General features: G+C 40.8%; 1 protein-coding gene across 4 annotated transcripts in view; it reads right to left on the bottom strand.

The window, feature by feature from the left end:
• Window positions 1–90: 90 nt before the first annotated feature.
• The window catches only part of CDC42BPA (CDC42 binding protein kinase alpha), a 159,370-nt gene continuing 137,127 nt past the window's right edge, over window positions 91–22,333 (bottom strand). For 3 of the 4 annotated variants that reach the window (XM_081186345.1, XM_081186346.1, XM_081186347.1), the window contains 10 exons: window positions 21,301–21,517; window positions 20,675–20,737; window positions 19,408–20,001; window positions 17,887–17,984; window positions 17,251–17,335; window positions 15,087–15,210; window positions 13,701–13,818; window positions 3,844–3,961; window positions 2,853–3,010; window positions 91–2,059 (listed from right to left, as the gene is read on the bottom strand). In XM_081186345.1, coding sequence (XP_081042471.1) covers window positions 1,928–2,059; window positions 2,853–3,010; window positions 3,844–3,961; window positions 13,701–13,818; window positions 15,087–15,210; window positions 17,251–17,335; window positions 17,887–17,984; window positions 19,408–20,001; window positions 20,675–20,737; window positions 21,301–21,517 — 1,707 coding nt within the window. In that variant the 3' untranslated portion in view covers window positions 91–1,927. Of the gene's footprint in view, window positions 2,060–2,852; window positions 3,011–3,843; window positions 3,962–8,787; window positions 8,974–13,700; window positions 13,819–15,086; window positions 15,211–17,250; window positions 17,336–17,886; window positions 17,985–19,407; window positions 20,002–20,674; window positions 20,738–21,300; window positions 21,518–22,333 lie in introns of all 4 variants that reach the window. The other variant, XM_081186348.1, reaches the window with a different exon arrangement.

The following is a 22,333-nucleotide window of genomic DNA, read 5'->3' as shown; positions in this document are numbered from 1 at the left end:
GGTGTGGCAGTCCACTTAATGCAGAAGAAGACACAGAACCAACAACTAGCAGACTCAATACAGCTAGATCATGAAAGACAACGCTCTGTATCTCAGAGTACTTCTAAATCAGTACCTTGTATGGTGGTAGCTGACATTTTTCAGAGGGAACCTGGGAAACACCATTAGTTGCACTTTTGTTGTTTGATTGGAATGGTTTGATGAGAGCCATGAAGTGTTACCAAAACCCAGAAGACTAGTATTCTAAATTCAACACACACCACCATCCAAACTCTTATCCGCTTGAGCTTGGTCACGTCATAAAGATAGTAATGATCCCAAGGATTAGAAAAATCACATTCATCTAGTCTCAAATCGCAAACCGCACTCAACTTGTTCAAGAAGGAAAAGGAGGAGGCAAGTGGACTTTTTCTATTGTTTTGTTCTTGCCCTCCATTTGCAGGTTGCACTGCTTGCTACTGTTTATTTAGGTGGTGATGGACCTCCACTGTCTGCTCTCTCCAGAGAGGAATGCTTTGCCCTGCCAAGTGCTTCTCTGTGGGATCCAACCGTCACAGTATTTCACGGCAATAATAGCACACTAGGTCAGGCCCGGTGGGAGAGCAGGGATGACATAATAAACATCTTCGGAATAGGCGTCCTGAGCCACCCGGCGTTCTAGCAAATTCTGAAGACCAACAGCACGTTATAGCCTTCAGTGAGCTAGAGCAGCAAGTTATATATTTAAAAGATTCTATTTCAAGACCAGCGCTGTTTGAATTTGGCTAATGTAGGCTGATCACTAAAATTTGGAAAGTCAACTTACAAGCTAGTGGTTACTGGTATTAACTGGCCAGATGGGTTTGGAAACCCAGCTCCAACCGTCCCAAAACTAGTTATCTCTTTGCGCTGGCTTTGGCTGCATTTACTTCAGTTTTGCTTGGGGCTGAATACTGATTCTCTGCAAAACTGCCCTTGAGCTCACTTCAGGCTTGTCGACCAGCAGATCATGAGTTTTGCTTGTACAGTGAAGCAGACAGTAGAAGAGGGAGATATAGTTAAAAAGTGAGAATTATGGCTTTAGTTCATCTACTGACAAGAAGGTAATGTTACAGTGAACATTGTGAGGATGGAATCTCCCTCCAGGCTGTTTTTATCCAGTGCCATGTTCTATATCCAGATCACATCCTCAATCCATAGATTATTTAGTATGAAAAAGGGAACAACACAAGTCTTCTTAAATTAAAGGATCTCTTAAATAGGAATCCATCTTTCGCTGCATCACAATGCTTCTTCTTTTATTATATACATATGTACTAACTCTTAATTTTGCGTATTTACTTAAACTCTACTGTAGTAAAATATGCATCATTTCTTTTTAAATCAATAAGGATTTGCTGGCAACAATCAGATTGACATTCAAATAGAGTGGTTGCTGAAAGCGTGCGTTATCTGCCCCTGCAGGGCAAATTTTGCCCCATCACCAGAGATGGGTGGGTGTTGCTGTGCTAACTTTTGAAAAAATACAATGAGATACTGTGTGCCTCAAAGCAAAATCTGGTTCTCTCTTTCAGATTCTGTTTTGGTCAGTCTAACACTACTATGTTTTGTTTGGAACAGTGGCATGGTGTGGAATATACCCATAAAAATGGAAACAGCTGTAACCCTATGAAATAAAATAGATACTAATACAAATATACCAATATCTCTTGTATACCAACCCCTCCCCCACTCTGCCCTCCTCAAGGTTTTCTCTTGCTTGCTGCTACTTTTGAATCGGGGGGAGCTTACGCTGCTTGTGTCAGAGAAGACAAGATATGCTCTCTTCCTCCCCTCCCTCCCCTAGTCTGCTTTTGGAGGGAAGCTGGGGGGCGATGACAGTGAGAGCAAACGGAGAGTCATGGGGACAGTAAGCTGCTGAGATGTAAAATCTGAGTGCTGAAGCAGTTCATGTGTCCCAACTTGCGTGGTCAGAGCTCTCCAGGGAGAGGCTCTTGGTCTTGTGAGGAGAGATGGGGCTGGGAGGACTGCTCAGGTTGGAGCTGTTAGAAGCTGTCGAATGCCTTGGAGAGTCAGAGTCCTGCAGCCCAAAAAATGCAAGAGAACATATCAGTGAGCGGGAGCAGAAGAGGAAGGCCTGGGTGGGAGTAAGGGGAAAGAACTGTCTGGAACCAAGTGACTGCCCTGTCCCGACACCCCACACCTTAGCACACGAGGGAGTGATACCAACTGCTCTAACTTCTCAAGAGGACGCATCTCATATTGCCTCCCAAGTACAGTGGCTGGGAGGGAACAAAACACCAGAAGTTATTTTCTTGAAGTGCACCACTGAGGGCAGAGCTGGCCGGTGTCCACTTGGGGTTGGTAGGGCGTATGGGAGAGAGACCAACAGTAGATGCAGCCAGACTCCAGTTTTGTCCCCATCCTCCCTTGTGGAGTTGTACAAGGAGGAGGAAAGTTAGTAGGCAGTGAAAGTTAGTAGGCAGATTTCCAGTGAAATCAGTGAGACTAAAAACTTAATTTTGCCTAGATTCATGCCCTGCTTGGTTACTTATTAGAGGCAGTAGTAATTCTCTTTGATGCACCACTAGCACTTCTTGTGCCAAAGGAAGAAAAATCTACAAGTGCTGCTAACAAGTTTATTATCTAAATCCACAGCGTTTCAAGTCATACAGACTCCTGCCTTGGGGATTTCTATTATATTTTAAATAGGAAAATACTTTTTCCTTCAGTAAAACCTGTGGTTATTCTTCCTGGGGTCACTGTCCTGTGCAACACTTCTCTATCCTTTGGTTTGAGCACAGCAGAGTAAAGAACTTGGGCTCTGTGGAGCAGCTTCCCTTGCCTCCCCACCCCTCCCACGTTATACCCACCTCTCGCTCATAGTCCCTCGCTGGTGCATCACTGCCTTGGTCCAAACCGCCAGAGGACAAGGAGCCATCCGAAGGGGATGCCATTGGCTGACGCTTTGCTCCATAGCTACCTCCAGAGAATTCCCTCCGCAAAGCACTGCCATTTTGTGCAGATGATCCTAGGAAAATACCCAGGGATTTAGCTACATGAAGGCATACAAATATGAAGGCATTAGAGCTGTACGCTCTAGTAATTGTTTTCCTGAAGCTAATTTTTGTTGAACTGCCTGCTTCCGTTTCCCAGCTGCATCCTCTGTAAATTATTTAACAATTATTCATCGAAACACACACCCCAGCACCAATCTGATTTTACACTGGGCCAAACCACCAATTATACTAAATGTGTAATTTGACTTCACAGTCTCTTGGTTGCTATTGTTTTAGTAGTGTTTTACTTGTATTTCTTCAAATTAATCCCCACCAAGGGTCTCAACATAATAGGCGTTTTGCATCTGTAACAAACTTCATTTCTGCAAACAAGAATTTCCCTTCATTGCCTTCCTACATACTATTTATCAAATAAAAACTATTCTATTTACTTGGATATTCAGTGGTCTTCAGTTACTTTTATTTTACTGCTACTCTTGTTATATTGTTGGAATGTCAGTTTTCAATGAGAGTCTTATCGGCTGTGTTCTGCTAGATGCTAATATTGTTTTATGAGGGGGAGAAACAGTTGTAAGGTGCCTTGAGGTCTATGACTGGAAGGCAGGAGTCAAAGTATTTGAAACAAACAATATTCCCAATATTTTTTTCTGGTATTGGACATGTGCCAGATCTGTGTTGGTGTGGGGTACCTTAACAACATAAGCAGGGGACCATGCCAGCACTGGGCAGTTTCAAAAGTCACTTGTGACACCATGTTTCTTTGCCTTCCCTCCCCAGTCCAGTCACTTGTATATATGTGGACGGACTCTGCATTATATGTCCGAGATAAGGTGCAGCAACTTACTTGCCGCCAAACCACTGCTAGCACTCATGGAGCGTCCGGGTTCAGTGCGGGATTTTGTGATTGATGGAATACTGACAGAACCGCTAAACATGGTCCGACTTTCCTGAGGTCGAAGGTTCTGCAAAGAGAAATAGGAAAGAGGCAAAATCATTTACAGTGGAAATACCAAGGTTATCAAACTACAGTCCAAGCAAATGGTCAAACAATGCCTTGGTCTCCAGGTTATCTAGGTGGCAGGTAGGCAAGACTGCAGAGGTTACTTTCTATAAATAAGCACTGTGGATGGAACCACACAGAATGCAGTCAGCAGCAACTGCAAAATGCTAATTTGTATGTGGCAGTAAGTAGCCAAATATGCAAGGTTTTCTCTTAAATTCTGATATTTTCTTAGGCATTTGAAACCTATCACACACCCTAGTGTAATGTCTTCAATGTGAAAAGTCCGCATGGACGCAGACAGCTAAGCAATGTAGCCAGACTAGATGCTATATAGCGCCTGCTCCAATTATTTACTATCAACATGGATTTTTGCATCTCCCAGTTCTCCCGCTCTCTTTACTACATGTCAAGATTATTTCACTTTCAAGGACTCTTCTGAAACACATTGGGTAGAACAAGAATAGGCACTGAATTTATCCCCAGGACCACCCTTTCAGAGGGTTGGAATGATTCAGACACTAACAATCCCTACAAGCGTAGAGTACTTCAATATGCTGCCTCTGAAGAAGGCTCAGAAACTTCAGCTGGTGCAGAATTTGGTGGCCAGCCTGCTCACTGGTCCATGATGGCTTGATCATATTACACCATTACTGGCCTGACTGCACTGGGTTCTAATTAGTTTCCCAGTTCAAAGTGTTGGTTTTGACCTATAAAGCCTTAAATGGCTCAGGACTGCAATACCTCAAGGACTGCCTCTCCCCATATGAACTGACCTGGACCCTGTGATCACCATCTGAAGCTCTTCTCTTGTGTGCTGCCGCCTCAAGAGGTCAGGAGGGTGGCCACACAAGACAGGCCTTTTCTGCAGTGGTTCCTCTTTGGTGGAATGCTCGCCCTAGGGAGGCTCACCTGGCGCCTGGTTTGTTTCATTTCCCCCTTGTTTTTATTATGTATTTTGTGGTTTTATTCTGTATTTTTATGCTGTGAGCTACCCTGAGATATTTGGATGAAGGGTGGTATACAAATTTAATAACTAAAAATAATAATTCTTACACGGGTCTTGAAGGATACACTTGTTATCTGCTGCTTATTTCAGTACCTCCTGATCATTTCAATTATATTGTGTTTTATTATTGCACTGATTGGCTTATTGCTTTGTGTACTTGTAAACATATAAACCCTGTGTACAGTGAAGTGACAATACTTAAAAACCCAATTTAAAGGTTACTGTGAGTTTCAAGTTACACGATTGCCACTTAGTGAAGCTATTTTTTTTGAGAGGCAGGATAAAAATATATTAAATAAATAAAATTAAAATAAGAATAATTTTTCAGGAATTATATTTCATTGCATTTTTGTTTTGTTTTTCAACAAATCAGTAATAAGCACATCTAAAATTAGTACTCTGCATGCATTCAAATTTCAGAAATGCACTCTTATAATTCATTAAACTCCTTTGGGCTTATTGCTTATTGGTCTTTAACAGATAGTCACAGCTTATTTGATTATATTAGTATTTATTTGATTATATTCAACTATCCCCTGTACAAAATTGGAATAAATGGCATATTTTAAGGATGTATGAAATAAAAGGTTTTTCTGAGTTTGAGTCGGTGATCTAGCATTCTGTTGTTGTTGCATATAACACATGATTCTATAATGCACGCTTCTACCATTGCTTTTCTGCTTATGCAATGCACCAATTAGCATCTGACAGGCATAAAGAGCTAAGTAATCTTAATTATTGTTTTCTGCTTCTCTCATTGAACAGTTTGTTTGCCACCTCTGCACTGTATGTTTATGATCCCACTTCTCAATTAAAAGATTAAAGGTCAGTTCCTTGCTTCCCCAAGTCACATTAACAATGTGATCAACAACTCTGGGTACCCTCCTGGCAGGAGAAAACAAAATATGGTTATAGGATGAAGCTGACTGCTAGAAAGCTTTCAATTGATTCAATAGCCACCCGAGCTATCCAGTAAGTAGTGAATCTGATACAGGGATATTGCAATTTGGGATATTGCAAGGAGGAATGATTTTAGACTTTATTAATATGAACTCTGGAGGATGAGGGGAAGAGTCAATGCACACTGATATGCAGAGTAAAAGAAGAAGCTTGCAAGCCCATCCCCTTCACTCAGAACGATGGGCATTTATTGATGGTGATGATGATGACGACAACAACAACATTTTTCTTATACATTGCCCATCTGACTGGGTTGCCCAAACCACTCTGTGTGGCTTCCAACAAAAGTACAGAGGGAATGGGGGGTGGGGGGAGAGAAAACCCATCAAGCTTTAAAAGTGTCGTGAAAGAGGGCTGCCTCCAAATGTCTATGAAAGGTTATAGAGTTGTTTAACTCTGACATCTGATGGGCAGGTGTTCCACAGGGTGCATGTGACTACCAAGAAGATGTTCTTCTGCCTGGTTCCCTGTAACCTCATTTCTTGCAATGAGGGAATCGCCAGAAGGCCCTTGGAGCTGGACCTCAGTGTCTAGGCTGAGTGATGGAAGTGGAGATGCTCCTTCAGGTATACTGGGCTAAGGTCATTTAGGGCTTTAACGGTCAGCACCAATATTTTGAATTGTACTTGGAGCCAATGTAGACCTTTTCGGATTGGTGTTTTATGGTCATGACGGCCACTCCCAGTCTGGCAGCCACATTCTGGATTAATTGTAGTTTCCGAGTCACCTTCAAAAGTAGCCCCACATAGAGTGCATTGTAGTAGTCCAAGCGGAAAATAAGTAGAGCATGTGCCATTCTGGCGAGACAGTCTGTGGGCAGGTAGGGTCTCAGCTGGCATACCAGATGGAGTTGGTAGACAGCCACCCTGGACACAGAGTTGACTTGCACCTCTATGGACAGCTGTGGGCCCAAAGTGACCCCCAGGCGATGAACCTGGTCCTTTAAGGGCTGAGTAACCCTATTTGGGGAAGTAGATCTAATGACCACAATCAATTTTAAAACAAGGTGGAGGCAACTATTACAGCTGCAGGTATATGAGAAAGATACACTCATTTTATTTAACTAAAAGGCAGAGTCCATCTAATTCTTAGGTGCTCTTTACCTCAAAGCAAATGCCTCACTGCTCTTTTCTTAAACATTTGTATAACTCACTGCTAAGATCAGAGAACAGAGAAAGAGAAGCTTTTCACGTCATGCACAAAAAGAAAAACCATGGTTGCTCAAAACAGCAGTTAGGAAATGGTAGTGAAGCTTAATCCTATAGCATCTCCTTTAAAATACCGATGTTATTCTTTTAACAGACCAAAGAGGTAAACAAACGAATCTTCAGAGCAAATACATCTCAATGGCAAAAATACATTTTTTATTTATAATAACAATTTATATATCCTGCATTTCTGTCAGCAGGACTGAAATGTCATTCTTTTGAAAGGTAGAAAATATAAATTTGATTGCAGCTCACTGAGTAGAACTTTTAACTTCAGAAAAGAGAAGCAATTTACTTCACAGCCACCAAATGTAAGATGCTTTCTTAGAAAATATAGCTGGGTCATTCAGTGGGGTCATTCAGTTCAGTAAACAATTTTGTTGGCAGGAGAATTATGCGAAAGGACACAAACGGTAACAAACCTGAAGCTCAGCCACCTGCTCAGCCTTCTTGTTCTGTGATTTGAGGGACACCTCCCTTTAGACCAGGATTGTTAGGCCACAAATAAAAAACATTTTTATGAAGTACTTGACAGAGCAAGAGCCTACTTCTACAGACCTAACTAGAAATAAGAAGAGGCACAGCCTCCTGCTCCCTTAAATGGCACCCCCACTTCCCCAGTCCTGCTTTATCAGGAACTCCCTTCCCTTCCCAAATCCACAAGGCGCAGGAGTTCTCTGTTCTCTCCTTCAATTCCATCTCCCAGTTAAGTCTCTCCCTGAAGCTCTTTGCCTTCACCTAACATTTCAAGAAAAAGACAGATTTCAAGGGGGGGGGGGAGTTATGTAAGACTGCCTCTGCACATATATATGCCTCCATCTCTCCTTTCTTCCCTCTGCTGCCTCCGCAAAGTTGGAATGTGGACTGCAAACTCCTCATGGCAGGGCACAGGGTTTCCTTTTTGTTATAGGACCCTGTACAGCAGCATGTACATGGACAGTGTGGCAGAAGTCATGTAAATCAGATCAGACTGATGTTCCTATTAAGTGGACAGAATTCTATTACCATACTGAAATGCAGAATTCCAACACTATACACAAGGTTATCTCTAATACATAGGCCTCCTTCTGTCATTTGGCATGCAGCCATCCAACTGTTTAAGTCTTGTCTATTGCAAAGAAAAGCCACGGGTGTGAGTCTTTGGATACAGCAACAAGCTTTCCATAATTATCAGATAAATCCTATTGAGATGCACCCCTGGGCTTCCTTCAAGTCCCCTATGAATCTATTAATCTCAGTGGACAAGGGGACTGTGGGGAAGCATGCGCAATGTACCGAACATGTTTTAGGACACCAGTCTCCTCACTGTGGGTCCTTTGAACTGGGAAACTCTCTGGTGAATTTTAGTGGGATTGCAAAAGTTGTTTTGAATACTTAGTAATTTTGGGAAAAGGTCAAGGACTTCTACTTTGGTAGATGCCCAAGTTCACACCCCTCATTTGGGGGTTAAAGAGAAATGTAGCTGAAGGGAAGCAAAAGGAAAAAAAGAAAGATCCAGACACAAATGAAGCCAACTGCAAAGCTGAAATCTTGCCAGATATTAGCCAGGCCAAAAAAGAAGGAACACCACACAGTGTTAGTAGCAGGAACACCTGGCTGAACAATTCATACCCTTATATTCATAAAGGCTGGTGTACGAGGGACAGAGCGTAGAGGTGGGGAATATGCACGGTTTATGGAATCACGGGAGAGGAAATTTTCAGCTGAGTTAACAGTCATGTGATAGATGTGCTCGAAGTTGCTTGGAGAAGAGATGAGATGGGAGTGATGATGAGAGGGTGGATAAGGGGAGCTTGGCTATCAAAGACAAGAGAGATACAGAGAGCAAGACAGAGAGAGATAGAGAGACAGAGAAAGAGACAGAGACAGAGAAAGAGAAAGAGAGATAATGAGGGAGGATATCTGTGATCTTAGGAATACAAATCATGGAGCATATGCTCATTAAAAATGAGGCTTGTAAATCAACAGGCATATATATTTAACATCTGCATACTGCCTGACCCATTTCCAGAGACTGCTTTTGTACATACACAACCACAATCACCTTCTTATTTTAGAATCTCGCTCTCCAAAGTACTCATTAGAATCTTGAAGAGAGTGAGCAGTGGCATGTGAACTGCAGTCTAGCATATGCCCTTCTCCTGCCTTCAGACATTGACATGTACTACAAACATCACAGTTAATTCTTCCCTCCTGGCTCATGTTTGATCAAATCCTGTCCCCTCCTTACCCCTACCACCTGTGCTACTCAGAGTGGAGCTTCACTGGAAACTCACCTGCTCACAGCCTGCTTGAATTAGCAAATGGACTGAAAAAGGCATGATGTGTTACTAGTGACTTCTATGATGGCATCACGCCTTGGGTGGTGCAAGGTAGGTCAGTTTGCAGAGGCTTTACTTTCACAGTCCCATCTGAGACACACAAATGGGCTTAACATACATGGTATACAAAGGACCAGACATTCTCACACAGCCAATTCAATCCGACGAAGCCCCTGACAATATGTGATGTACATATTCCACTGTACAATGGAAAAAAATGTGTGGTATCGAAGTCATAGAACAGACCCTTTTTAAACCTACAGAATTAAGTTAGTCATGGGTTAGGCCTTGGCCAAGTCAAGGACTTCATGTACCTTTTTTGTTGCAGGTTAGATGACAAAGTAGTTGTTGTATTATTATCCATTGTGTACACCTCCCAGATTTATGTGGTCTAGTTTTTGAATAACGTTTACTTTTATGAATCTATAGCTTTTTCTCTTTCCCCCTTTGCTTTCATTCCCCTTTGTTAACAAAAAGAAAAAGTGTGACCATCACAAAAAGAAAGAAAATAAATCCTTTTCCACACAGGTAAACTAACAGGGGGATAGCTGCTACCAATCAGTGTAAACAATACTGAGCTAGATAGACCAAATGTCCAACTCAGTATAAAGCAGCTCTTGATATTCCTTATGTATTCCTGTATCTATATATAAATGTATTGTAAGCCTTGTAGATTTTTAAAATGTCATTTATTCAATACATAATTTAATAACAGTTTACCCTGCAAAATCAGCTCCATCTAGTGGTAAAAAGCTAGATGCTGAAGTGTATGGGGTTTTTCTTTTTCTTAAAAAAAGAACAAGACTGCCTTTAAAACTATCTTAGAAAAATAAACTTTCCCTGGACTCATTCATAACAAAGAAGCGAATGGAACATAACCCAAAGAGACCCAAGATCTGACACAAAATTAACAGTGAAATGCTATACATGTCTACAGAGAAGCAAGTTTGACTGAACTCAATTGACTGATGATCACAGTACTAAAACAGACAAATTAAGAGCAATTTTCATTATTATCTCTTGCAAACCTACACCGATCTCATATATCTTGATGCAGCTAATCTTCCTAAGAAGCGCCACTTTTAGTAGGCATCCCCACCACTGGGAAACAACAGCCCTGTTTCCAAATGGTGCACTAGAATACATCCCTCACTCAGTGTGCTGGGGACAGCTATACTAGAATAAAAATATGGCAATATAAAAACCAAGCCTCCCTTCCCTAGCATGGTACCCTTCAGACAAAGGGGAAAGTATATTTGCTGGCAAAATCCTACTCCCATTTTCTTATTAATAAACGAAACAACTGCAAACATTTGATTACAAGAAAACACAGTACCGGGGGGGGGGGGGTTACTAATGTTTTTGGCTCTATCCTCCTTCATGTACCAGTCATCCAAACATCTAGATACTCGGGGGGGGGGGGAGGGGAGAACAACCCTGAATGTACACTGTTACGGAAGGGGGGGGCAGAGTAACCCCGCACCCAGATTTTTCCGTAACAACACCCTTGTTTACTAAAGCATTCACAAGCCCATCAGTTTCCCTACATGTACCCTCAAATGTAGATCATGTTCTAATTTCAGTGTTTTCCATATAAGAGGAAAATCCTGTAGGAGATTTTGCTTAAGGACCAGCTGTTAATTTTAATTTACTTTACTGAAGAACTCTTGCTTCCTACTTGCTGCTACCATGGAGCCCAATTATTCAATTAGAACTGCATATACACAAACAGGAAGACCACCAGAATTGTATGACCCGTCAGGAAGGAAAACGGTGTATCACATTACACTGCCATCATATTTCAGACTCTTTACACACTGGCTTTGTTTGCATGTAATACTAAACCATGATTGAGTGCTGTGCAGACGAGCCTGAACAAGCCTGAGTAATGAATCGAGCCCACACAATTTCCCCTTCTCTTCCTGTCCACGTGGATGATGACTTCCATGGGGTTTAGTTTCACTTTTACAGAACCTCGGTGTAGCATTTCATTAAAACAAACTCTGGAAAGTTTCATAAGAAGTCAACTTCAAATAATGTCTTATCCACATACCACAGGGCTCAGAATCCTTTTCTGACTGAAGGGCCACCCACCAGCCTATCACCTGACATCATAGTGACCTCAGGTGACGCCTCTCTTTGAAGCCCCAATTGTCAGGACTTCAAAGCAAACCATGGGGCTTTCAAACAGCCCTTCTTTAAATATCCTTGGGCAGGGATGTTTATAAATGGCTTCCAGACATCCTCCCCCTTCTGTTTGTCCTTCAAGCCACAGAGGCTTGTAGGAAAAGTGGAGGGGGAGGAGATTGGAGGCAGGCTCCCATGTCCTGGGAGGGCACCTCCACTTTGCTCCTTCATACTTCCAAAGCTTGAATGCCTTGAGCAAGACATGTTCCAGCAGCTGATGTGATTGGAACATGCCTTCAAACATCCCCCTCTGTGTGTCTCCTTTAAACTGCACACCTTGCTTGAACAAAGGAATAGTCGAGAGCTTTGGGTCCCCAGTTGTTCTTTTGATGTTCTGCCCTTACCTGCCTCACACATAGCATGGGGGTGGCTTCTTGAAAATGGCCTTATGGGCCCAATGGGGAGGCCTGGTGGGCAACATTTGACCTGTGGGCTGGAGGTTCCCACCTCTGATAAAGCACTAAATAGCTTAATTTTGTTGTTGTTGTTGGAAAAATGGAAATATCTGCTGCAGTTGATTCGTTTTAAAAACCATTAGCTTCAAACTAATTGATGCATATACCTTGGTTACTATACAGAAATAGTGTCTTTGCATACTGATAAATCAGGCGCAATGTTTAATTTTTACTGAAGTTTAATAGGAAAAAAATTGTAGGGACCCAAGGAAGTCAAATAATTTACTAGTATGTTCCTGCAAGCATTTGAATAAGATCCTCTTTTGCCTGTTTAATTAGAACGATGGCAAATTTTTAACAGGCAAAATCAGCACAGCAACCCTAATGTGGGGAGAGCTGTCATTTACTATGTTGGCAGGGGCAGGGGATGCTTGAAACCTACAGAATCATGAAAATATGAGGAAGAGGACTCTGTGTCTGGTATATATCATGAGGGAAGACCACAGGAAAGGGTAATCCTTTATACAGATAAATCCTGGGCTGTGAATTTTGCTGACTGCACATATGAGAAAATAAACAGTGAACTGTTTCTTAGCACCTGCCGTGATCCTCTCTTCTCTCATGTCCTCTTGTATAGCTCAAATAATTTAGAAAAATATGCAGGAAAAGAAAACAGAATGCTTTTGTATATACAGCAGGGAAGAACAGATAATATGAAGATTTGGAGAAGAAACAAAAAACTGGTGGGACACTTGTGTGTCCTGCAGACAGAAGCAAGAACTTGGCCCAGTCTGCTATTTTGCTGAATACTGAACTTCAGGGTGACTCACCCTTTGGGACCCAGGACACATTTGGAAATCTAAGAAACTGTTGTGGTCACATTTCATAGGCAAATACTGTCGATGCTCAGAGCCCACCTCCCACCACAACAACAGGTAAAACACCTACACCCGCCAAACAAATACAACACAGACTAAGAAGCAGACCAGCCTTAAAAAAAAAATTTCCCCAACCAAAGCACCCCCCCCAAAACAATTTAAAAAATGGGAGGGGCAGGTAGCCTGATTTCTGCATTTCACCAATGGTTGTAACTGTTCAAGAACTATTGTGTAAGCTACCATGAGGTTACTGTGTGGAATGACTTCCCTAAAACTAGTTCTGAGTTTCCATATCCATTAATTAACGTAACTGTGGAACTGGTGTGTCCAACAGATGCAGCCATTGACATTTAACTGTTAAACGTTAACCTTTATGGGCACTGCCAGTAAACTTGGGCATTGCCAGTGACAGGTTCACCTTGTGGTATCTCTAGTTAAACTGATTTTAGGAAGAGGTCTTTCCAAGCACCTATTGTGTGAGAACCTGAAACATCACATCTAGGCAGGACAGACAAGCTGGCAAGATGGGAAAAGGACTTAAGGCAGCTTTCTATGTTCCTAAGATTTGTATTTCTCTATTTTAATCACTTTCAAGCCCCTGCCCATGAAAGTCACTTTCTATTTCATTAAAACCTTCTAACTGTTCAACTCCAATTTATATCACAATTTAATGCCTATATGTTCATTTTATCTACTATATATAACACTAACATCTATGTGTGGACACACGCTCATATACTTACCATAGGTAGATCTTTAAGGATTTGTATACCATCTCCTGGGCCCATGTGTGCTATGTGGTTAAAGTTAGTTGGATTAGAAATTAATTTATTTCTCATTTCTGGATCTCGTAGCATCTCCCTGCAAGAGAGGATAGCCAGGTCAGGTATTTTGTCCATGAGGATATTCGTAAAAATGGTGAAATATATATTTACATACATATTCATATAAGTTACTTTAAAACATAAATAAAAAAAAATATCTGGCCAGGTTTCAAAGGAGGGTAACTTTAACTTCTGGTGTTGATTCTATGCCAGCTCTCAGCCTGATGAAAGGGGAAAGGGTCAGGAAGAACAGAAGTTTGGTTTAAAGCCTTAAAAGCCCATGCCCGTAAAAAGTCCATAGGGCTACTGAGACTCAGAGAGTGAGTTGAGACAACATTCAAGAAAAGGTGCAGTTGCGGGCTCAGTGGTGACCTGGCACTGCAAAGATGGAGGCAGAGGTGAAGGACAGAAGAAAAAAGAAGAAGAAGAATTAGAAGAATATTGCACTACCCTTCATATTTAACTGTCACAATAACTTTAAGAGTTTGTAAAGAAAGGTGCCATTCTATTGTAGGATACAAAGTAAAGAGTTCTCTGCATCTTTGAAAAGCAGAAAGCATAAAACTAGCCAACTATACAGTAAGTGTTGCTCTAATAGTTTTACAGAAAGAAAAGCAGATCTGGCTATTTTTACCAGTGAAAAGGTTGGCAATTTGAGAAGAAGTTCTGTTCTTTACATATGTCTTTCCTGCAGTTACATGTAAACTTCTATGGATGGAAAGAACACTTGGCCAGAAACACTGAAATATCAGTCCTGTGCTTACTGAAAACATTTTCTTAATATTCAGAAAGGTTTGTAGTTTTTTCATATACCCCAAGACACCATTTTCCAAGGTGAGCCATTTGTTACATAGAAGCCACGCAAGGGGACAATTAAAGAAATAACATCTAAACACTGAGGAATGTTACAGAGTATGGGATGAGCATTGCCAAAAAGTACAACAGCAACTAGACTTTGAAAGTAATACGTATGCATAATTAGTAATGTAATCCTCTTTTGCAAAATTTTTTATTATCAATCTTCATATATACAGTATATGCACACACGCGCACACGCAAATGTACATATATACAGTACATGGAGGCATGCATTCAGAAAATTACAGTAATTGTTTTGCACAAGGATTTAATTTTAAATGGACTAAAATTTTTAGACTGGTGTTTATACAAAGTATGTACAAAGAGTAAATGTAAGGGAAGAGAGACAAATGTCTGTTCTAACAAAAAAACTACATTGACAGCAGACAAACAAGTCTTCAGGGCCTACAGGCATGTACAGAAGACAAGTACAGGTTGAATACCGACCTCCTCTGTTGCATCCTCTCCTCCTCAGGCACTCTGAATGAGTAACGGCGTTTATTGTTGATATTTCGGACCATTTGCTTCCGGCTGTTATCAGATGTCTCAGGAACCACCAGCTCATCACCCTCTAGGAAAGATGCAAAAAACCCAGCAGGTTCCATATTAAGTTAATTAATAAAATGGTTAAGCTACGTATTTCCCCTATTCTGGGTTTTTATCTAAACAGAGCCCCTGGGAAATTATATAAACAAACAAAAAAATAACGTAGGAAGAAGAAACTGTAAAACACTATTTCTGTGACTGCAATCCAACGCTAATTGTGTATCACATGCAAACATGCTTTACATAAGCTATGGCGCTTGCCACCCCCCTTTTTAAGTTGGGGAGGGGGCGATTTAGAGACATTAAGTACAAAGGGAGGAGGGTGCTTAACCTGTTTCCTTCCTACTGCTTCTCCAGCCCCAAATTAGCCATCCTCTGAGATTCAAACATGGGGGCAAGGGAAGCAAGTGGATTAGGGATGGCAATCTTTTGAGCAGCAGCAGCAAATAAGGAAAGTGTTAAGCTCTTCCCTACTTCTCAGCTCCCAAGTCACCTCCTTTCAAAGGAAACAAATGTATTGGGGCTTAATTAAACACATTACTGAGTTAACTCTCGAGTCTCAGTGGAATCCGTAGTGCTTATTTCTGAGCTTACAACTATATTTTAAAGCTGCATATATATATATAATGAATGATGTTTGGTACATGATACAAAGTGGGTACTTGTACAGGGAGAATGATCCAAGAAGTTATGGTAGGATAGAAGGGGAAGAAAGCAGGATGCTTAAGTAAATGCTTCCATTTCCATTTATTTGGGGTAGGTAACCTTATACCTGTGTAGGTGTTTGAGGCTGCTTCATGGGGGGAAGGGAGAGACTTTGAGAAAACTCACATAGATAACTGAATTCCAGCACTAAGCAGGAAAAACGAAAAGATCACTTCATCTAACCCTAATTATTCTGCTGTTGTTTATCCATTTTTTGTAAGATTGACAGAACCAAATTATTTTCAGGTAAATCAAAATTGGCACCAATTAAAAACTTACCTGCTCACCCAGTTTTGCAGGGGACTGATTTAATACTGAATTGCAAACTGGTTGTTGTGAAGCTGTTGTACTATTATATCCTTCTTGCTTTTCAAATAGTTTTCATTTTATTTTTATATAGCTTTATTGTTTTTTCTAACCTGCTCTAGGATTAAATAACTGATCCTAGGTTCTGTAAATATACAACCTACTTTCTGATACTAGGAACATACACTCAATATTCTATAAACACTCAATACTCTAAAACATTTATTAAGAGAAATATACTCATTTCTTGTGATAATGTAATCTTCACACTTCACTCAGGACAGGGAGTAATAAATATATATGCCAAAATAATTTCTAATCTTTTGTTTCCTCTTCTCATTGTTATTTACAGTGCAGGTCTTAAATGTCAATGGTGACTATACCGATTGGACTAAGTTTTACCAACCCAAATAAACATATACATTATTACAACTAGTGTTCTGATCAAGGACTGGGTTTTACAAAAAGTGTAGTTGTGTTTGTGATTTTATTGTATTTATGCAGGTGTTATTGTTAACTGCTTCAGGAGTCTTTTTTTTTTGGCAAAGAATTATTCTGTAAGTTTGAGAAAATAGCAATAAAAATTTCTATTTTATTTATGGAAAAATAAGCAGAACCTAAAACATCTACGAATCACAAATGGTAGGCCAGAATAAAATAACAATAGATTTCCAAGTCAGTTATGCTGCCGTACTAGAGTCTCCATAGTCTCCCAGCTATTTAGGGCACACGGTACAATAACTTTTTCATAATTTTGTTCTTAACCCTGAGAGAATGAGTGTCGTTGTCAGATTACAGCTGAAATGTTTGTGAGGCCAACCAAAAATGTCTTATACGAGACTGAATCAACAATGATACACAATATTTAATGGGCTATATCGTGGATGGGGATCCTGTGACCCTCCAGGTGTTGTTGGGCTTTAACTCCCATCAGCATAGCCATTGGTCAGGGATGATGGAAACGGTAGTCCAGCAATGTCTGAAGAGCCACAGGTTCCACATCCCTGGGTTATACCAATACGTTAATTTTAGCAAGGAATCTTCTTTCACTCACCTGCCATCTTGTTTTTGAAATATATTAACCTCACTGTTTCTAGTCCAAGGACGTTCAGCGATCCTTCTGTGTTCAAAGGACGTACCTGAAAGCACATGAGTTATGAGTAGCTTAGTAAAGATTGGCTTTAGTAAAATATTTCTCAAACTCAAAGGCTAATGATGCAGAACAATAATTAACAACAGTTAAAAACACACACCCTGAAACTGATTAGTGAACTGGTGTTGAAACCTTTGCCAAAAACCTGGAGTCATTTTACCTAAGATCTGAGATAGAGTATAATTTTTAAATTTTCATTTGTTCATAATATTAAACAGAAGTTCGTGAGGCGTTTTTCAATAGATGAAATGATGCGGTTTGAATTAAAAAAAGAAAAGAAATTTAAAACACAATGATCAGCTAAAGCTTTACAAGTGATCATGCAATAATTCTCAATATAATAATTTTTAAAATTACTGGTGTATGAGAATTTTAGGGGAAGGAGGAATTATATTGCATAACAAATGATAAACGCAGAAAGGGAATTCTTTTATAAGTTGCATTTGACTGAATATGCTAACAGGTTGAAACACTCTTAACTCTCGTTGGAATCTATCCTATGGAATGGTTTGATCTTCAGTATCATTTGCTATTTACCTTCTTGAGGGGGATAGTCTGAATCCACTCCATGGAGTTCACATCAAATATATCAACGGCATTTTCACTGTATACTGAGAGGTATGGGGCATTGTAACCTGGGGAAAAGTAAAATACAAGTCTGAGTAACAGATTGTGTTGAAGGTTAGAAAAGAGTCACTTCTCAATATACAGACTCTGTAGACAGCTTAACAGTAATAATTTCTTTATTATCCTTCTAATGATTGTGTAGAAAATGGTAAGTTTATTTTATTTTTTATTCTGAACAAAAGGATCTTTGATTATTACTGGGAAGCAAGACAATATTTACTAATCACATTCCTTCTGGTTTAATATTCATCTCAATTTTCCAGCTATTGATAGCATTTTGAACTGGTCACTTTGCCTCAGATGGGGAGGACCCACCTTAGTTCTGTGACTGCAAGTTGTTTCAAACTTATTTATTTTATTTTTTAATTGTTGTAACTCACCCTGGAACCTTAGGTTGAAGAGTGGGTAATTCTAGAAAGCAGGGTCTTGCAACAAATATTACAAGTATATTTTAAAATCTGGGTCTGTGAATATACTTTCCTGGTGTAAAAAAATGAACAGTACAGTATAATGTCATGGGACCCCCAGTTGTTAAGGTTCCTATTAACCTTGGTATACCACTGGTGAGAAACAGTGCTGCTGGTAGTGGATGCTCTTGCCTAGCAGTAAAGTATGCCTAATACAAGGGGGGACTGTTTTATGTGTATGGTGCCATTTGCTTATTACCATTCATATCAAGCAGCTTTAGTCATGACAACTACAAGCCAGTGCTATGAACAGGACTACTTATGCTAGATACATAGTTCTAGAAGCAACACACAGCCGTATTCTGCCATGAGACTCTTAATCTCAGGGTTGTGGGTTTGTGGCCCACATTGGGCAAAAAATTCCTTCATCGCATGGGGTTGGACTAGATGTGGTCTCTTCCACCTCTACGATTCTAAGATTCAGTGATCTGGCCAGGTATGGCACTTGCCTTCCAATGCAGAATCAAAAAACATAATCTGAAGTGGGTTTCTGACTCTGGTTTGGAGGACAACTGCTAACCACGGCCTGCCAAATGAAACACTGTGAGTGGCATTCAACTAAATCTACTTTAAGTGGACCCACAAAAATTATTGCTCCTAACTTAGCTGTGTTTATTAATTTTACTGGACCTACTCTAAGTATAACCAAATTGAATGCAACCCAGAGTTAAACTACAACTAACGATGACCAGAAAATAGAGAGAATTCATAGTGGGAGGGAGAGAATGGTAAGGAAGAATGTGTACATCTGTGTCTTGTTTATGAAAACATGACATTATTTTAAAAAGCTATTTCTTACAAATGTCTTTTGTGCATCAACATCTCCATGTAGCCTGTTGATGATGCCGTCTTACAGAAAAAGAAGGGAGTAACTACCTGAATATTATCCCAGTGTTGCATGTGTTCTCTCAAACCAGGAGGAGAAATGAGGCTACTGTGAACTAACATAATGACAGGAACTTACAGGAAGAAGAAGGAGTTGCAGGCCACATCAGTTCCTGTTGCCTTGATCTTCGACCTTGGCAGTCCACATAAACCCCCACGCTGCTAAAACACAGCAGGTATTCCTTATTCGAGATCTCAACTGCACAGATGGCATCAGTTGGTTGCTGTGCAATGAACGACAGTGTGTGATCATCTGGGTGAAGCAAACTATGTGGGTTTCCTTCTCCATGCAAAGGGTATTTTAAGAATCCTGACTGGTAGCCCACACAGAGCCGCTCACTAAAGATTGCCATCCACTGGACATTCCCAGCCACTTGGATCTCCTTAATCTTTTTGTGACGTGTCTTGCTGTGATTTAGTTCATAGCAGAGGACCTGTCTTTTCATTGCCACACACAGGCAGGTAAGGGCTCCATGGCGCACTTGCCCAGAAACTATCGTCTGGCAACCTTTAGTCTCTGCCAGTTTATAAAAATCAGTCTCTCGTCCATCCAGGGCTGTCACAGGGAATAGCCGTACATGACGGTTTCGTCCTGAGATCACTGCAATTAGCTGCTCATTTGGGATGAGCTCAATCTGATGCACTTTCTTATTGTCACCGACACGAATGATCTCTGCAAAAATTAAACACTTAAGTTAGTACCCATGCAAACAAGCAGTTCTTCCTTTGAAATTTTATCTTGTGCTAAAGCCCCAATACAAACTATTGCTTGTGTTGTTTATTTCTCCCTCTCATTTTGCTGGAACTGTATGAAGACAGACTATGGTGGTTTTTCTCAAGCCACCATAGTCTCATCTTTCAGCTACCTTTTCCTTACAATTTATTTCTTATGGCTTTAACAATAATTTTCTGCTTCAATCCTTATTGCTGGGATATGTTATGCTTCACTTGCCATAATCAACATGTAGGGAATCTTAAAAAAAAAAAGTTGAGAGCCTGCCTTCCCTCATCTTGTCATGGGCCAGAACCTATGATGCAGAGAGATGCTAGGGTTCTGAGGACCCATGGGGTGAAGCTTCATCCCTGGCATTTGCAGGTAGCCATGGAGAACGTTCATCTTATTTATCCCAATTCAGGAAGTAGTTATTGAGTCTGGGTTCCAGTCCGCCAACACAGCACAGATTGAAAGGCTTTCTTGGTAGGCGGAAAGAACTGAGAACAGTTTGACTTGTCAACTTCACAATCATGAACTAATAAAAGACGGCACTAGAAGGAGCTGACAGAACAAAATGTGCAGTTTATTATTTCAACCCCCGACATTTCAAACATAAGCCATGTTCCCTTACCATCCTTGGTGACATGAACCACAAATAACCCTTCTTCATTGCCCAGAGCTATTCTTTCGTGATCTGCAGCAATTAAAAGAAAAGAAGAGGGTGGGTGGGTGGGGAGGAAGTCCAATTGGAGGCACATGGCTAATAAGGAAGACAAATGCTAATCGGATAGCAGATCAACAGGCTAATGATTAGAAAAGAATACTTACCATTCACTTCCATATATCACTTTTAAGAATTAAAAACAAAATTTTCCCCAATTTCCTAGTGTAATAAAAACACAGTGAGCACACTTAGAACCCACAGCAGTGCTGCTATAGAGGGTTAGGATTAAGTGCAGCTGTCCCTCTACATAGGGTGGGATCTGTGGCTGTTGAGGTTCCCGCTGGGCCCACTGAAAGAACAGGCAGGTGAGAAACTATTGCTGGTGGCGTGCCATGAAACAGGCAATTTCTTCTGGGGGAGTGGGGATTTATCCATTGGATCCTAAGCCAGACCATTTTCTGGAAAGGGATCTGGTATCTGGCCTACTCTGCTGTACTAGCTGGCATAGCAAAAAAGAAAGGGGGGGGGGAAGCACCCACCCAACTTCCATTAAGGTAGAGTCAAGTATTATTGTGGGGTTATCAAGCACATACCTATGATTGCTGCCGCCTGGGTGGTTTTAATGAGGGGCAAGGTGCTGTCATAGGCCTCTTTGGGGACATAGACTGAGCGATCTTTGAGCTTGTTCTTCTTTAAAATCCTGTGCAGTTCATTTAGGACTCCTACCCACTTGCTCTTTTCATTCTCGCTGTCAGCTAGGATCAGGATTGAACACTTGTTACTGCATGCTGATAGCTGGGAAGCTGTAACCTGGAAAAGGTAAAGACGTGTGTGTTTTTGTGCAATGTAGAAGACGGCACACATGAGGTAGGGAGGAAGGAGATAAATGTTCAAAATAAACCAATGCAAAGAAAAAAAGACGCCTTGACATTTATGATCTGTTGAATATAATCTGTGCCTTGCTTGTAGTCAATCAGTTGAGGAACTCAGCATTATAGACACATTTCAAGGTGAACTAGCGAGAGTTAGTGTGGCATTGCATATAGAGTGGTTTGGGAAGTTCAAATCTCTGCTTAAGTAGTGTTGAAGCTCACTGGCTGATCTTGGCTCAGCCAGCCTCTCTCAACTTGGCTTATCTCACAGGGTTGTTGCAACGCAAAAATGGGAAGGGCACAACCATGGATTGGATCCAGATTTTGCCTCCCATGAATGGAAGTGGTCCTGTTTTCTAAGAAAGTCTTCTGTTACAGTGGCGGCATCTTGCTGATGAGACAGGCAATTTTTGTTTCTCTCTCTCTCTACCCCCCCCCCCCAGCAGCCCCCTATGCACCCAAAAATCTGCTTCGTTTGGTCTGAATATCCTTTGGAATAGTGTGGAAGGTGGTGCCTGGGGCAGTAGAGGGAAGGTAAAGGTAAGCAAAATTACCTCCCTCATTCTCTTCTATCCGTGAGAACGTACTGAGCTTCTAGTGGCAAAATTTACTGGGATAAAAATCTAATTGAAAAAAATCAATCAATAACTATCAGGCAAAGCTTTCTATTTATGCTAAGTTAAATGTTTGTTCCCTTCAGACTAGCTCAGGGACAGTACCATTTCACAGACCATTACAAATTAGTATGTTGTGA

Source organism: Podarcis bocagei (genome assembly GCF_964188305.1).
Source record: "Podarcis bocagei genome assembly, chromosome: 3".
Taxonomy (NCBI): Eukaryota; Metazoa; Chordata; class Lepidosauria; order Squamata; family Lacertidae; genus Podarcis; species Podarcis bocagei.
Note: the sequence above shows the minus strand (reverse complement) of the source record. Positions and strands in the feature narration are given on the sequence as shown.